At 42.3% G+C, this 17,046-nt stretch overlaps 1 protein-coding gene across 21 annotated transcripts in view; it reads right to left on the bottom strand.

The window, feature by feature from the left end:
* EPHA5 (EPH receptor A5) overlaps positions 1 to 17,046 on the bottom strand; it is a 369,517-nt gene that overhangs the window by 104,308 nt on the left and 248,163 nt on the right. For all 21 annotated transcript variants that reach the window (XM_090036846.1, XM_090036836.1, XM_090036837.1 and 18 more), the window contains one exon: positions 12,550 to 12,709. In XM_090036846.1, the coding sequence (XP_089892972.1) occupies positions 12,550 to 12,709 (160 nt within the window). The remainder of the gene's footprint in view (positions 1 to 12,549; positions 12,710 to 17,046) is intronic.

The following is a 17,046-nucleotide window of genomic DNA, read 5'->3' as shown; positions in this document are numbered from 1 at the left end:
TGAAATTTATCTTCCTGGGTATGCTGCATCAGAAATAACTCTAGTTAAACATGGATACCATAACTATTAACATATCCTAAAAAGGGATGGACACCCAAGGAAATCCTCTTTGTTGAATTTTTGGTTTAAGACAAATTTTATGGAGTTAATTCCTGTTAACAGGAGATGAGAAATAACCAAGGTCTTGGAAATATCTGAAACTACCTGTACTTTAGGAGCTTTCTGAGACGTATGTATTAATGGGTTGTGGTACCTATACAGTAAGGCCATATGGTGTCCTTTGGAACAAAGAAATGTGAAAGACTAATATTTTGGTTTGCTGAGACATATTATCAGGGAAGCAGAACTGCTTCCAGATTGTGCCCTTTTGAAAGTCCCTCTTGACAAACTGCTTGAGAGGAAGAATGGTTTTGTGATTAAAACAAAACTCTAAGACTCAGGAAACTTTGGTTCAGCTCCTGGCTCTGTCAGAGGAGTCCTATAAGAACATGACTAAACTACCTATTCTGCTGGTAGAAATGAGATGATAAACAGCACCTATTCTGTCTTTTCAGATTACAAGATGTTTGGGTCAGGGCCCCCTTCTCACTTAGCAGTTGCACTGTACCCTGTCCACTTGGTTTCTGAAAATACTACAGCATTTCTAGAATGATAGAGTAGAAGTAATCTGTAAAATTTGCAAGGTGACACAGTTGGCAAATATTGCCTTAGCTTTCTCTTTACACCAAACACTGTATGGGACATGAAAAACATTAGGAAGTATGCCTGTGAGATGTGATGCAGGGGACATGGCAATGCTGTGCATGCACTTCAGTCAGAAACAAGTTTATGTGATGGCCACCCTTTAGGCTGACACATCCTGGACTGAGCCGGAATCCTTCAGAGCTAAAAGTGCAAGCTTGAATTAAAACTCTGAAACAGTTGGAGATAATAACCCATCTCTCCCATGCAGAGGCACAGAAATACATCCATAGGAGACAATATGCTTTCACAGACTTTGTGATGAACAAGTGATCTTTAAATGTTTTCAATATCAGTGAAGTGTGATGTCCCCTGACATCAAATTGTGGAGGCCAGCAGCCGAATCACATCAGTTTGAATGAATTAGAATATGGTCAGTACTGCATTATGCCTACTACAGAACTGAGGCTTATAACACACATGCCGCTAAAGCAGTGGCTCTCAACCTTTTTTGTACCAGGACCCATTTGTAAACATCCACAGCCAGTCCTGACCCAGTGCCCATCACTCTGATCCACTGCTCCCCAGGCCCCAGGCTCCAGCCCCCAGTGTGTGGGGTAGAAAGTAGATGTGTGGGGCACAGGCAGTATGCGTGGGGCATGGGGGGGCCTCAAGCAGCCCCCTGCAGCCTGGAACTCTGCCAGCCTGCAAGGGAAAAGATACGGGTTCCCAAGTTTTTCTCCTTTAAAGAATCCATTTTTTAAAATTTGTTTGTGACCTTTTCATATATTCTTGCGACCCACTTTTGGGTCATGGCCCACGGGTTGAGAAACGCTGCTTTAAAGGACTGGGCTGCACCTACCCAGCATGCCACATAACATAAAATAATAGCACATTTTGGATAGGCAGTTTCAGTCTGATATGTTTGATCATGGAGAGTGTTATAAATCCATTGAAGTCAAACAGTCCTGGATTCATTCACTGGAAAAGAATGAGGTTTAAGTGCTGGCACGAAATTAAGTGGCCTAGGTACAGCTCTTGTCATTTATATATAGAGTGCTCCTTATTTTGAGACAGTTTAGCATTCCAGCCAAAGGTAAATGAATACATCTTTCCTCTACATTATGTGAATATTACATCATTGAGAGCTGAAAGTATTGTATTACTTTAATCCTTTCATTAATTTATGGACTCAGTATGGACTCAGAGCATGCCAAAGGAGAATGACAAATACACAGCAGGTTTCTAAGTGAGAGATTTTGCATACAGATCTGTACTATAACCAAGAGACAAGCCAAATGCAGTCAGACAACAGAATCCAGTCATGTCAATATGATCCTATTTTCAGCCTTTTATTGTTCTCTCATTCTCACTACTCTGAGCCAAAACACAGCCCTTTTCATTCCTCTTGTATATAAGGCAGATACATAACACTAGAATTCTACAAGCCATGTGCGTGCCCATAAATTCCTATATGATGTGGAAGGGACAGTATTTTTGAAAAACAAGTCAGTGGGCCCCTCTACATGTTATATGTATGCAGCAATTAACATGTTACTCATGCCATATATGCCACATGTGCACCCAATTTAAGACATAATAAAATGGCAAACCAGCCATAAAAAAAATCCACATGTGATGTAGAACACTGTTATGGCTGGTTTGATGATGCTGGCTGGTTTGATGATGCCTTAAATTGAATATGTGGCATGTTCACACACCAGGGTTGTTCGGGCAGATGCCCAACAATCAGCTGATTGTTGGAATCAGCGCTGGACAGCTCCAGATCTCCAACAGGCAGTACTGACAATCTTGCTGGCACCAACCCAAGGCAGCCCTGGTTCTCCAACTGGGCAAAAGTGTAAATCCCTGCACCAAAACTCCCCTCTGCTGGGAAGATCTGGGGAGCCAAAGGGCTTCCTCTGCTAGAGACTTTAAGCCAACTGCGTCACAACTCAGGTGGGATTGCCAGGCACAAGGGATCAGAGGCTACAGGCAAGGGGAGCCAAAGGGCTTCCCTCACCAGAAATTTTAAACCCTACTCCTGCAGTTTAAAGTCCCTGGCAAGGAAAGCTCTTTGTCTCCCCCTGCCTGAAGCATCTAATCCCCTATCTGTGGCAGTCTCACTGGCACCAAGGTTTAAACTTCCCTGGGGGAAGCCCTCAAATAGACCCAGGACTGCCAACCAGCTAATTGTTAGCTGCAGCCCAAGGACACTCCTGTGTCCCATGGAACTGCTGGCACCCAACTTTTGACTTGCTTCTTCAGGGGAAGCCTGGGATTTTGATCCAGGGCTCCCCCTGCACTGGCAAGTACAAAGGGCATGATTGTTGGGACTGTAGATCAGACCCAAGACATCTTTAAATAAATAAGTACCAGGAGCTAGTGGGATCTGCCAAGTGCTCAGTAATATGGAAAATCAGACTGCATCTTTGGGTACCAAAGGTATGCTTAGAAATCTAATTTCAGACCACCTTCATGGTCCTCAGACAGAGATTATTACCAGCCTACTGCCCAAGTTAAACCATGGTTCAATACTGCTGACCTAACTGTAACATTTACCTAGAGGGAGACACTTTACAGGGTGTTCTTTCTGCCTTCCAGAAATTTTTCTGTGCTAGCAAAGTCCCTCTGACCTCCACTAATTTGCAGATCCAGACATATGCCTATTATGCAACTTCCAGTGACAATGGATCCCATCCACAAGCAACACCCCTGTCTGCAATGACTCGACAAATTCCCCCTAGGTCCTTGCAGAGTTCTGAAACATCCTTGTTGTTTACCTAGAAGTCTACAAGGAAGAATAACACCCTTTTCACCTTCTGGCTCCATTTTCAGAAAATGTGAATAGTTTCCATGGCAATTTTCAAATGGTTTTCATACACAAACTGAAATGAGAAGCTAACACTTCTGGGGCCAGATTCTATTCTGCCTAGTAGGCAGCAAAGTGCACCTCAGGGTGATTCTTTTCCACCCATCTCAAGTCCCTGAAAACCCATTTGAGCATCTCCTTTTGTAAGACAGGGTTCTTTGGGTAAATCCAATATATTTTATTAGAACAACTAACTCATTTTGTAACACACTACCATGTGACCCTTAAGACTGAGTCATAAAAAGCAGTGAGGAAGAAGAGGACCTGCTCATGTTTTAAATTAACAGGTTTTCAGGGACACACGCAGGGTGGAACAGAATTACACTTAGGTGCCTCAGTCCACTTACATGCTTAATAGGTGCAACAGAATCTGGCACTTAGGGTGGCATTTTGTTCTTTACTGGTCATCTAAGTGGCCATGTTTTAGATGTCTACATGGCATTTTCAGTACTCACCCATCCAGGGTTATCCTACTGCTGGATGCATAATACATGGACAATTACCTAGTTATGCTACCTGAGCTATACCAGATACAACCCTTACGTGTGCCCCTTGTGAGTACAGAGCAAACCTAGATGCTTGAAAATGGAGCTTTCCAGAACCCAGAACTACTGAATTTAGACACAAGAACAGAAGAAGATAAGGCTGAGTCCCTTTTTGCCCCATAGGTCAGTGGCTAGGACACCTACCTGCAATGCTGGAGGTGCCGGACCTCTTCACTCAGGGAAGGCTTGAACCAGGGCTTTTTTTGCTTTTCAGCCTAACACTCTAGCCACAGGTTAGGGTAGAAAACTCACTTTGAATGCTGAAGACACCTGAAGGCACAACACGCTAACCACCACACCGCTTGCCAATTTCTGCCCTTCTCTCCCCAGTTAAAGACCAGGTCCTCTTCCTGTCAAGGCAATTGCCACTTCACTGATCCATATAGCTTCTGCCTTGCTCTCTTCCCCCTGTCCCCACATCTCTCCAAAAAACCTCCTGTTCATGGGCACCCAGGGGCCCAACTTGAAAAGGAGTGCCAAGAAAGCTCTAGGACAATGGCTGATCTGTAGTATGGTAGGTAGAGTGCTGGGCTGACAAAATAGAGCATGGCAAGTTCAAGCCCTCTCTGGGTGAGGGGAACCTAAGACTTTCTAGGCAAGTGCCCTAGCCATTCTATTTTGGGGAAAATATATAGGGTGGGTCTCCCACTTAGTTGCTACACACAGATCTGTATATCCAGCAGAAGAATATACTTTTATGCCTATGTACCAAAAGTGTCTTGTAGCTACTCAAAAAGGGCCATTTAGATGATCAAAAAACAACAGAATGCCATCATTCCTATGTAAAGCCTTTCAGATATACATTGAAGTGACAAAGATATCCAAGACTCACAATACCCAGAAGAAATAAAAACAACACACATAAATGGAGATACTTAAAGTAAGTGGTCCGAGCTTCTCTGGAAAAGAACCCAATTTTTACCTCAAAATACTGGAGGCAACCTGAATCTCACTTGTCCTAACTCACCCACTCTAACTGCAGCCCATACACTGTCTGACCATTCCCTCCCCATGTAGTAACATCAGTGTTGCGAACTTTGGTGCAAGCCCCATCTGTGTTGCTTCAGCTACTGAATTCATGTGACTTTCTGAGAATATCAACTTTAATTTAAAAAAATGGTGAAGATCCTTGTTAAACAGGTTGAATATGAACCCTAAGAATTAGAAGGCATGGAAAATGAACCCTAAAATTATTTTTAAACAATTCCCAACATTTACTCTCATGGCTTAGGGGAGCCAGACTTTTTATTCAGTGTCCTGTCTCTAAAAAGTGCTGTCTGCTGGGTCCTGGAAAATGAAAACCTAATGCAACAGAGGTAGTTGAACTCTGCTATTACTAGGAAGAGGGGCATCAGCTTGCAGTTTGTCTTTTGGTATAAGGCTCTGGGAAGAGCATGATAAAGCTCACAGCTATTTGTTGAAGGACTTCATTACAGCCATCAGTTGGATATAACTGTTTTTTCCCTTGTATTAGCCCTTTAGGAAACTGTGACCACTCAAAGGACCAGCAGAAATTGATTGCACAATAAAGGAGGCCTTTAACTAAACGACTGAAGTGGAAGGGAATCCTTAACACAGGATTAAGTTTATGGAGGCTATAAAATAACTGAATATGACCCAATATTAAATGTGAAAAAGGTAATGCATTAAACATTGATTTGCAATGGATTTCAAGTACCTCTTCATACAATAACTCTCTGATTGGTACTTCATTATGTACAGTATGGCCCAGCTAAAGTACAGTAAATGATTTCATAATGATTGGACCAATACATTAAATATTTTATTGTTAACTGTTCAAAATCTGTTCTATCACAGAGAGATTTTATTAGCCTTGCACATTTATAGATGTTCCTTTGGCTATTTTTTTCTTCTTTTCACTTTTATTACTTTCTGGGTAATATATTTTTTTTTTAAACATTTTTAAGAGAACCTTAATCACTTCACCTTGCATAAAGTTCACATAGGTGATGGGAGATTAAATCTCTATACAGCCCAGAAGAGCACAGCATCAGGAGGAAGAGTAGTAGCTGGGACAGGAGGACAATCATGAAGTGGGGCAATGCTAAAAAAGGGATACAACTAACTGAGGACTGGAAATCTTGGTATGTAGGGAGGAGATCAACAGGTGAGTGAGAGGTGAGTTGGCCAGCAGAACTGCAAAATACCTTTATCTAAACTGTTAAGTGAAAAATATTGATAAAGTAACATAATTTGTTTATCTGTGTCTATATCTATGTTTAGATATACAGATACTCCCCCACACACATATCAATGCAAAATATATTCAATAGACAATTCTTACTGCATTGTTGTTTGCATTACTACACTATTTGCACAAGATTAGCTCAGTTACTGAATTCACAGCCACATCTGCACATACATAATTATTCCTTTAAAATGTAGATATGTGCATGGGGCGTGTATATTGTATACAGTATATTATATGTCATCCATATGTGTGTGTGTGTGTGTGTTGCTTTATCAATATTTTTCACTTAAATCATATAAACAAACATATCTACACATATACATATGTATAATCTATCTATCCATCTATCCATTAGGACTGTGTGAAGCTTTGGGTGCTTTGATTCTAAGGAGATTCCACCTGATTCAGTGGCCGAATCTCTGAATCGAATTGGGAGACCAATAAAAATGTCTGAATTGAGTCTAAGCTCTCCAAATCGATTCGGAAAAGATTTGGAGAGCTTCGGAGATTCGGGCAGTCCCCACTCACCACCGCAGGGAGCTGGACCCAGACTCCATGCTGATAAGTGGGGTAGGGAGAGGGGAAGAGGCTAGAGGTGGGGAAGGGACAATTAGGGGATCCCCACCAGGCCCTATCCCCTGCATGCTCCCCCAGCCTTCTTGAGTACCCCCCAACCCTCGCCCACTCTCCCAGCCCCATCAATCGCTGCCCCACCCTGGCCCTAGCCCGGCTCTTTAAAAAAATAAAAAGAAAGAAAAAAAACCCCTGCACTCACTGGATGCTGCTACGTGTTGGGGGGGAAGAGTGATGCCCACTGCCCCCCACTGCCCTGCGCTGTATGGGGGGGGCTCTGCCACAAGCCCCCATTCCCTGCCAGCTCTCCCAGCCCCCTCAATGGCTATCCAGCCCAGCCCCAGTTCCCAGTTCTTTATAAAAACATTTTTTTTTAAAAGCCCCACACTCAGAGCTCCCCCACGCAGTGAAGGGCAGTGCAGTGTAGTGGGGATCACCTCCCTCCCTGCCCCCACCTGGCAGGAACTGCTGAGTGCAGGGCTTTTTTTCTTTGTTTTTTTTTAAGAGCCGGGATGCCGGGGCTGGGCAGGGCAGCCATTGACAGAGCTGGGAGAGCAGGCGGGGGGTAGAGCCTGTTTGATTCAGCAATTCAGCCGATTTGGTAGCAGCTGAATCGCTGAATCTGATTTGGCTGAATCAATTCAGGACAGTGATATGAATCACTGAATCGAATACTGTCCCCCGAATTGGTTGAATCCAAACCGAATACTAGCTGCTTTGCACAGGCCTACTATCTATCTATCTATCTATCTATCTAATATAAGTGTGTGTGTGCACACACATACACACATACCTATATGTAATAATGAAAGGTTGGGCTGGGAGAGGAAGCAGAGAAGCTGCCATATGGTCTACATTACAAAGAGCCCTGTTAGTAGAAGGCAGGATTCCAAACAGCTGACTAACATTTTCTGAATAGAAGGATCTCTGCTGTTCAGTTCATCTAGAGCACACTGCAAGCTCCTTGTATTGTCTGTTTCTGTCTGTTGCTCCAGACACAACCATTTCTTATGCAAGTCAAGCATCCTTGGCATGTGATGCACACTGTGGGTTGGTAGCTGCTCATTCCTCATGCTGCTTCTAGATGCCATGGTTGGAAATTAAATTTGAAAGATAGTAAGATTGTGTGGAACATAGAAATAGCTGGTGCCCTTTTCTCCATGATCATAAGCATGAGAAAGAGCAGGACTTGGCTTTCTACATCCTTGGGTACATGTTTCCAGATAGGGTTTTCTTTCTGTTCTGTAAAACTGTGTTTAAATCAAAGGAGTCATGGATATGTGTTGTATTTCTGGCTTGACCTCCTATGTGACCATGGGAAATTCCTATGTGACCATGGGAAATTCAACTTTCCCTGAAGAGTAGTGGACCCAATGGGTCTGTGTTTGAGCAAAACATTTAAAAGCCACTGCCATTCTGCAAAGCATTTAAGCACATGCCTCTGTGTTCTTCCATTAGCTTCAACTGGTTTCATTTTAGGCCTTGAATCTCAATATCCACTTCCCTACCTATAAAATGGAAATAGCACTGTCCCACCAGACCACTCGAAAAGCTGAATTTATTAGTGGTGGCAAAATGCCCTGAGATAGGATAATGTATTCCTCTGTAGAAAACCTAACATTGTTCTGCAGTTTACACTATTTCCAAGATTCACATGAGAGGTCTTGGAAAATTATTATTATTACTGGCTCATGATTTTAGGTCAGGATAGCATTGGACTAAAAGTACATAAATGCTAGTATATTACTTATTAATATTCTGAAACACTATTACTGGAATAGTCTAAATTAGAAACTTTTCTACTGTGACCAGACCTTGCCTAACATAATACAGAATTATTTTCAGTATAATCAGGTTTTGTTTCTGCTTATAAGACATGATTAATGGTTAATGCAATAAGAAATACATTAAATACACAATTCTTATTGCATTAATGTTTACATTACTACACTATTTGCACTACATTAGCTCAGCCACTGACTCCACAGCCACATCTGCACATACATAATGATTCCTTTAAAATCTATTACGGTTTAAAATGTACCGCTCATTGAAATGACAACGCTGTATCTTTTTTAAAGAACTGATTATAAATTTTAAATGAACCAGGGAAACAGTAATCAAAATGTTGATGAATTTAAATTTATAAGGAAAACATACAGCATGATTTACTATTTACCAAAAAAATGAACAGAATATTTCCATCATGAACTTTCTCCTGCATACAAATAGTATTAAAGATTAATAACTATGTCAGTAGTACAAATTGAAATAGGTACACAGAGTACATATTTTATGAGAGGGAAAATTATCTATGACACCACTGGAAAAATAGGTAAATAAGGAATAAAAGGATTTCCTCACCATGGTATCTGAACACTTCAGAGAGTTTAAAACTGAGCCTTTAAATAAAATTGGAACTCCGTGGAATTAACCCTTGTCACAGACTGATGCTCCAGAATCTGAGCTTTCATTAAAAAAATATGTTCAGCACTTGTGGTTGGCTGAAAACATGAGTTCAGAGGAAACCAGTGCTTCAGAGTGCTTAATACAGCAGCTGTAACAGGTTTGAGCCATCCATGAATCCAAGCCCTTAATTCAGCATTTCATCATGGAACATCTGGGCTATAGTTGGTGGCCTGGCATTTTGGGTTTTTTTATCTTCCTACCCTGTCAAAACATGACTACATTGGCCTCTTCAGGTCCCTGTACACATGCAGGGAGGCTGCTCCAATGCACTGTAATTATAACACATTGGAGCCGAATCAATTAATCGAGTCTGCTGCAGCATGGTAATTAGGGTGCTCCAGCCAGTCTCCATGTTTCGTGATGCTGAGACTTCAAAATGGGGGTGGAGGTGCTTTACGTAAAGCTCATTCAATGAGCTTTAGTTAAAGTGCTCCCACCACTGTTTTGAAGTGTGGGGACACTGATACATGAGATGCTGTGGGTGCGTTAGAGCAACTCTAATTAAAGTGTAAAAATGTCCTTTTTCACCAGCAGTAAGGGGAAGCTAACAGGATTACACTGTATGTTTCTTTACTATTCCATGAAGCTTGGCAGCAAAGGAGATTTCCCTCTAAGAGCCATGGCTCTAGGTCTGTGGTTTAGGGGGCATGTGGGAACGAAAGGTTTGTAATGGTGACAGAATAACAGCATTGAAAAGTGTCTTTCTAATTGGCTAGAATCTATTCATTGGACTTGCACCACCACAAACCACCAATTCTGCAAATATTCACATACTTGCTTAACCTTAAACATATAAGTGGGTGCTCTTGAAATTAAGATTAAAGTGTGTACATAAAATGTCTGGAGGACCAGGTCCTTAAAGACATTCCTCTATCACCTCTCTCCCAAGCCTGGGACCATCAGAGGCCCCACTTACTCACCTATGCTCTGCACAGATCCAAGCTAGCAATTTGATAGGTTTAGACAGGTCTTAAGAACTCTAAGCGTAAAGCTTTTTGCATATGATCTGCTGCAACCTTTCCATCCATCTGCTCAGTTGCACCCTATTTGGAAGCTACATCACTGTAATTTTGAATCTTCTTCATTCAGATGCAAAGTTACAGTGGCTTAGGATTGCCATCCCAGTATAGAAGGAGACAGACAAAAGAGCTATGCAGAGAGGCATTTTCAAGCAGTAAGTACCTTTCTGTCAGTTCAGCTCCATTTTAGCCCATTTAGTGTTACACCTATCTACAGCCTTGTAGTCATAAATCACATTTTTTATGTGCTCAGTAAACACAAAATCTGTTAAAAGTTATGTTTTCCCTTCAAGTTCTCCTCTCTCAAACAACAAGAAAGTTCATTACATTTCAGGTCAGAAAGTGGCAGGTTTGAAAACCTAGGAGCAGTGGGATGATAATGATAACCATTTGGCAGCTCTAACTACAGTGTCTTCTACAAAATGATTCTAATGGTCCTGTGATTTCTTGGATGGCAAAGATATTCCTCTTGGAGGAGTTACCACAAATGTTGCTGGGAGGTATTTAATCCAAAACTGTATACAACTACAGCAAAAGATATCAAAGACAGACTTGCGAATCCTCCATAGACCAAGTTAAGAGGTTTAATGACCTATTGAGAGGTATACTATTTTTTTTCTCCAGCTCAGACACAAGCCTTTAAGGCAGGGGTGGGCAAAATATGGCCCACGGGCTGAATATGGCCCGCAAGGCCATTCTATCCGGCCTGTGTGGCCATAAAAATTTAGAAAATTAGTATTTATCTGTCTTTGGTTCATGTAAAAAATGACAGTAACCAGTGGCAGTAGGACCCAGGGGAAGCCCGGCAGGTTTCCACAACAGCAGGGCCAACCTGGACCCGCCCCCCCAGCAGCCCCACCTGGGCTGTGAGCAGCTGCAATGCAGGGTGGGGGTGGGGGCGGGGTCACTTTTCCCCATGCTCAGCACCAGCTTGTAACCCATCCCTGTTCCCAGCCTGGGCCCCGCACTGGCTCTGGGCTCACCCACTGGGGTTGCCCACGGCAGCAGCAGCTGCAGCCCCCTCGCTTTTGCTGCTGGTGCCGCACTGGGAAGCCCAGAGGTGGCAGTGGTAAATGCTGCCCGGTGTGGCAAGCAGGGGCACTGCAGCTGCTGCCATTGTGTGCAGCCCTGATGGGCAAGCTGAGAGCCAGCACGGGGCCCAGGCTGGCAGCGGGGGTGGGTTACAAGTTGGTGCTGAGCGCAAGGAGAAGCGGCACTGCCCCTGCCCTGTGGCCGGTGCCCCGCACTGCAGCCACTCGCAGCTCATGTGGGGCTGGCTGTGCCTGCTCTGGACAGCCCTACACAGGTGCAGCAGGGAGTGCCAACCACGGGGCAGGGGAGGGGCTGCTTTTCCCCCATGCTCAGCACCAGCTCGTTCCCTGCTGGGGAGCATGTGTCCAGGGCTGCATGCTTTCCCCCGCCTGTACCGCGGAGTGGGGGGGCACTGGAAGTGAGCAGGTACATGGGCCCAGAGCAGGGTGGCAGGAGTACAGGGTCCCGGCCAGCAGGGGCTCTATGGAGCCAGGCTAGCTCCCCCCCCTCCCTGCTGGTGCAGCCCAGCCCAGCTTCAGAGGCCCCTGCCAACCTGCGCCCCTCTCTGGGCCCCACCAGTGCAGGCCTTGAGACATTGGTCCCAAGACATTGGGACACTGGTCCCAAGATGTTGATCAGGGGACGGGGCACCTGTCAAGGGGCAGAGCTACCCATATAGCCCTTGATAGCTTGCCAAAACTGGGTAAGCAGCCCTCTGCCCAAAATAATTGCCCTCCCCTGCTTTAAGAATTATACATTAGATTCCTGATTAGAAGTAGAAGTATGTAGTTCAAAAAAGTAACTAACACCTTCATGAGTAAGTGGGAACACCTCAATGGAAGTGAGCAGCAAAAAGAAACTCTAAGCAGCAAGCTTCACAAATTTCTTAAGTTTAAAGATCTCCTGATGGTTCATCTCCTGTTCTGCTAAATGAGATGAGGAAATAGGGACAGATGCGTTAACCTGTCCAAGTCAAGGTAATGACATGACTGATGTTTCTTAACTAAAGGGATCAGGCCTGAGAGAGAGAGAGAAAGAGAGGATGAGAGTGAGACTGACAGAGTTCTCTGCAAAGGTATTGATCCACTGACTCTTTTCTGGTAACTATTACAGAGACATGAGCTGACAGTAATTAAAATGACTTACACACTGGGCTGGTTTCAATCTCAAATCTTCGACTGAAGCCACCATACCCTGCCGCTGTACGCGCTCGGATTTGGAAGATATATGCTGAACCTGGCTTCAAGCCATCTGCCGTGATTGTTGTCTCTTTTGATTTGATGATGGTGTAGCTGGTCTCTTGGTCCTTTTTCCCCCCGAAAAGGTGAAGTTCAAACATGTAAATGACAAATGTAGCAAAATACAAATTATTAAAACAGCAGGCATAGTAATCATAATGAAAATACCAAAATGAATGAATATGCATTAACAATAACCCATTCCTTAAGACAAAGACACTGTGTGCTACAAAGCCATGAGACCTGATTCTTTGTTGTTTTTCACCTTGTGTAGACATTCACTGTAGGATAAAGCATGTGCAATGCAGCATTGGATCAGAAGAAAAGCCCTTCCAAACCATTTTGCATTGACGTTAAAGCCACTGGTATAAAAAACAACACAAAAAGCCCATTTCTCACACTAAAGCTACATTACATAGCTCTGGATTGTGCATAACATTAAATAAAGCATTGTTATGCTTCCAGAGGGACAGAAAGACTTTTTCCTATAAATGTGAGTCAAGCCAGAGGTATAAGGAGGTAGAAACTTAGTTCTTCTTACTGGCTTTGATTCTATTTACACCAAGGCTACTTTTACATTCTTCTGGTAGTGTATATGGACCTTAAAGTCAGTATACTATACATTATATGGCATGCCATTACATTGGCCTTAGTGGGAATCTAGCTACTGGCTAATTGTATGCTTGGCTAGGAATACTGACTAGAAAAACTAAAAAATTCTAATTTTGTTACTAAAAATACTAAAAGAGAAAAACTAATTTCATTTCATTCCTTTGTAATAATAACCTTTAAAGAGATTTGGTGGAATAATTCTATAAGTAAATAACATTTTTGTATAAATGAACAGTTGATGCTCTGACTTAAATTCAGACTTAAATGTTGGGTAATTGCTGCTAGGAATATTACTGCACTAAATAATCTAAAATGGAGCACATCAGTTAAGAATACTATTACAAACTGATTATTTTCCTTTGGGGCCTTTAAATAGTATTTATTGTAAAATTATGGCTAAGGCAATAATACTATGGAGATTTTTTAGCCAAAGTCTTCTGAAATCAATTAATCTTTCAATTGACTTGAAAATATTTTGGATCAGGCTCTGGAGTAATGACCAGAACACTTTAAATACAAGACAACCCATTTTCCAATTAAAGTATGGAGATTCTGCCTGCCTCACTAATAAAGTTGACTTGTAAAAATTTGAAAAAAAACCTGAAAATAAAATACTCTTCTGTTTATTTTTCAGGAATGATTTCTCTTAAAAAATGCAATTCAACAAGCCTTGATTTTCCAAACCACTGCATGTGGGTTGTTTTTATACCATACTGATGTTTTTCTTTAATCTAAAGGGCTGCATGCCATGAGAATGCACATTCAATTAATGACAAACAAAAAGTACAAGAGATGATATAAGAATTACAGCCGAATGAAGAGTAAAAAAGAAAAAAGAGATATATGGATATTAGTTCAAATTCTGACTCACATTTGAATCCTTATTATGCTCATGACCCATTTAAGTTAGCTTTCTGTGAACATGTGGGTTCTTGAGCTTTATTATTATAAATACTAAGCTTCAATATTTGCCTGAAGCAACTAAACCAAGATCCTGCAAATTGTGAATGGGCGCAATGAGCTGTTCATGAATGATTTCCAGATGAAGAACTATTTGCTTAAGACACTTGAGAATAATTTTGAACCACAAATACATTTCAAAATGTGAGCCATTTAAAGAATCTGCAAACCAAATAGAAGGAAGAAATAATCAGATGCATTTTCCCATTGTTCATTACTTGTTCTTTGTTAATAGTAATGTCTTCAAAGGCTAAAACATCGAAGATAATCAGCTCCGGTACTCTCAAAGACAAAAGACTAAGTCTACGTTCTCTTCCACTTATTAGATGTGGAAATACACTTTCATCCTTCAGTGTGATTCTGTTCCACCTTGCTTGAGTCCCTGAAAAATGGTTCATAGAAAGATGGGTGGGGCCTCCTCTTCCTCTCTGCTTTCTTATGATGCAGTCTTAAGGATAAGACAACAGCGAGCGCATCTACACAAGACGCTACGTAGCTCATCGCTATGGCAACATAGTGTCGGTGGGCACAAACCATGATACCGCTGCTACATCACTGTAGTGACAATCTATGTTGCTATAGCTCACTGCTGTGCCACCTGGACTGCACAATACTGGTGGGTACTGCACAGTCATTTACTTGCTAAAGCAAGTACTAAATGATTCCACAATACCAAATATGCAGTCAGGGGCACATGTAGACGTGCCCAGTATGTTACAAAAGTTGATGTTTTAATAAATTTTCAGGACTTGAATATGGTGGAATAAAATCAGACTTAATGCTTAAGTCCAATTAGACATCTAGTAAATAGAATACAATCTGCATTTAAATTCACAGTGATGTACACATAAGCAATGCAACATAAATATGGCATATTTCAAGCAAAAGCAGATTCTATCACCTTGCTTCATGTCTCATTACAACACTGTCATTTCTAACAGCACCATTTCAACTGATACTTCCAAAAATGGTAATAGAGGGCACTTGAAGCTTTGCATGCAAGTCTCAAAGACTACACCTAATAATGAATTTAGGGATGAAGAAGTAAAATTCTTCAGAGCACAATTCTTCTGGAACAATGTCTAAATCAAGGAAAAATCAATCAATCATAGAAGCACAGAAAAATAGGGTCAGAACAGCCCTCAGAAGGTCATCCAGGGCAAGATAATCCTCGTCTAAACCATCCCAGGCAAATACTTGTCTATCCTGCAAAACAAAGTCAGTTGATCAACAATCTTTTCTTTCTGCCAGTGTAAGGACCTTGTTACACATTAATTTTAGGCAGCTCCTGGAGCTCTTAACCCCTGGATTATCCATACAATAACACCTGCGACTCATTTTAAGCACACTTTAGGCAGCTTAGAGTTATGCCTTTCCAGGGCAGATTTCTTTCTGCTCCATGTTACCCAGCCCATGCTCCATTAATGTGTGGCCTCCCAGGATGCAGTGTCTTCTCCCCCGCCCTGCTGTTCTGTGGACAAACTTTCCATCCTCTGCACTTTACTACCCACGGGGCAGTGCTGGTACCAAGCCGACTCCCCCTCCCTCCCCCAGAGGTGTGACCTTCCCACCCCAGGGTTGTGGTAGCTCTCCCAAAAGCACCTTAATCACCTCTCCCACCTCCCAGCCACCCCAGGAAGCATGACCAGCATTCCCCCAACCCCCCAGTACCAAATCTGAATGTATTAAAACATGAGATTCTCTTTAATTTACTTCATTTCTTTTCTTTTCTCCTCTAGTAGCTGAATTCCTTCATTTCACCAATCTTCCCTCACCCCATGTCCTTTCTACCTCTCATTTCATTACCCTCCCCCATCCCATTAACTCATCTTCCTGCCCCTCTCCTTTCCCCCAGTCTCTTATACACCTCCACCTAGAGCAGGAAGAAAAGTCAGTCCTGTCTCACCAGCCCTGTAGTAGCAACTTGCAGCTGTAGTTCCTTAGTTAGGCCCCTGCTTGCCATCTTTCTAGTGACAAGTCACAACTGTACAGTTGGGGACAGCGGAGAAGGTTTTTAGTTTTAAGGCGTATCTGCTCCAAACTAGAGCTAGCACTAACCCTGATCAACATTTGAGCAGTTCAATGTGCAATGGGTAACATGGCCCTTACTTTCATTCACTGCACCTGCAGCAAAGGTCCTGTGAGCAAACACCCTCTTCCACGAGGCGTTAAGTGCAGGACTGGAGCACTAGTACGCTTTTATCTACTTTTCCTGTGTATCATCGCTATTACCATGGCCAACATACCCATGCTGAACCCAGAAAGCATAGCCATGCTGGGCCTATGATCAATTTATCTTCTGAAAACTGGGACAAGGGGAACCTATAATATACATTCATAAGCATTGCTCTCACACTGGAGGCTAACCATTGTGTGCCTTTGGGTTATGTTGCTACAAAGACAGAAATCTAGGCTGTGGCATAGTGATACACGAAGATAAGGGTCAGGCTTTCAAAACAATCCAGCAGCCCTCTTTAAGGAGTATTTAAAAAACCTTGTCCTAGCTGTGTGCTAAGCACTTTAGAAAACCTTGAGAGTTTTGGAGGATAAAAGTATAAAATTATTAGGTTATTTATATTGTCAATACCTAGATGTCATTCATAATAAGAGATTGCTACCTCAGTTTATGGGAACAACTGACTGAAATCTATTTTTTTTTCCCCTTGGAAAACTTCAGCAAAAATATCCATTCACTTTTAGCTCCATTAAAGGAACTGTTAAGATGCAGCAGGCAACAATACCGGGAAGGCTATTCACAATTCAGTTTGGAAACCCTGGCATATTTCATCATTACTTGACTAATTGCTACTGAAGGCTCTAGGCAGATCCCTGA

The sequence above is a fragment of the Crocodylus siamensis genome, chromosome 2 (genome assembly GCF_052110815.1).
Source record: "Crocodylus siamensis isolate JL-2025a chromosome 2, ASM5211081v1, whole genome shotgun sequence".
Lineage (NCBI taxonomy): Eukaryota > Metazoa > Chordata > Crocodylia > Crocodylidae > Crocodylus > Crocodylus siamensis.
The sequence above is the reverse complement of the archived record's forward strand: the minus strand, read 5'-3'. Positions and strand labels throughout refer to the sequence as shown.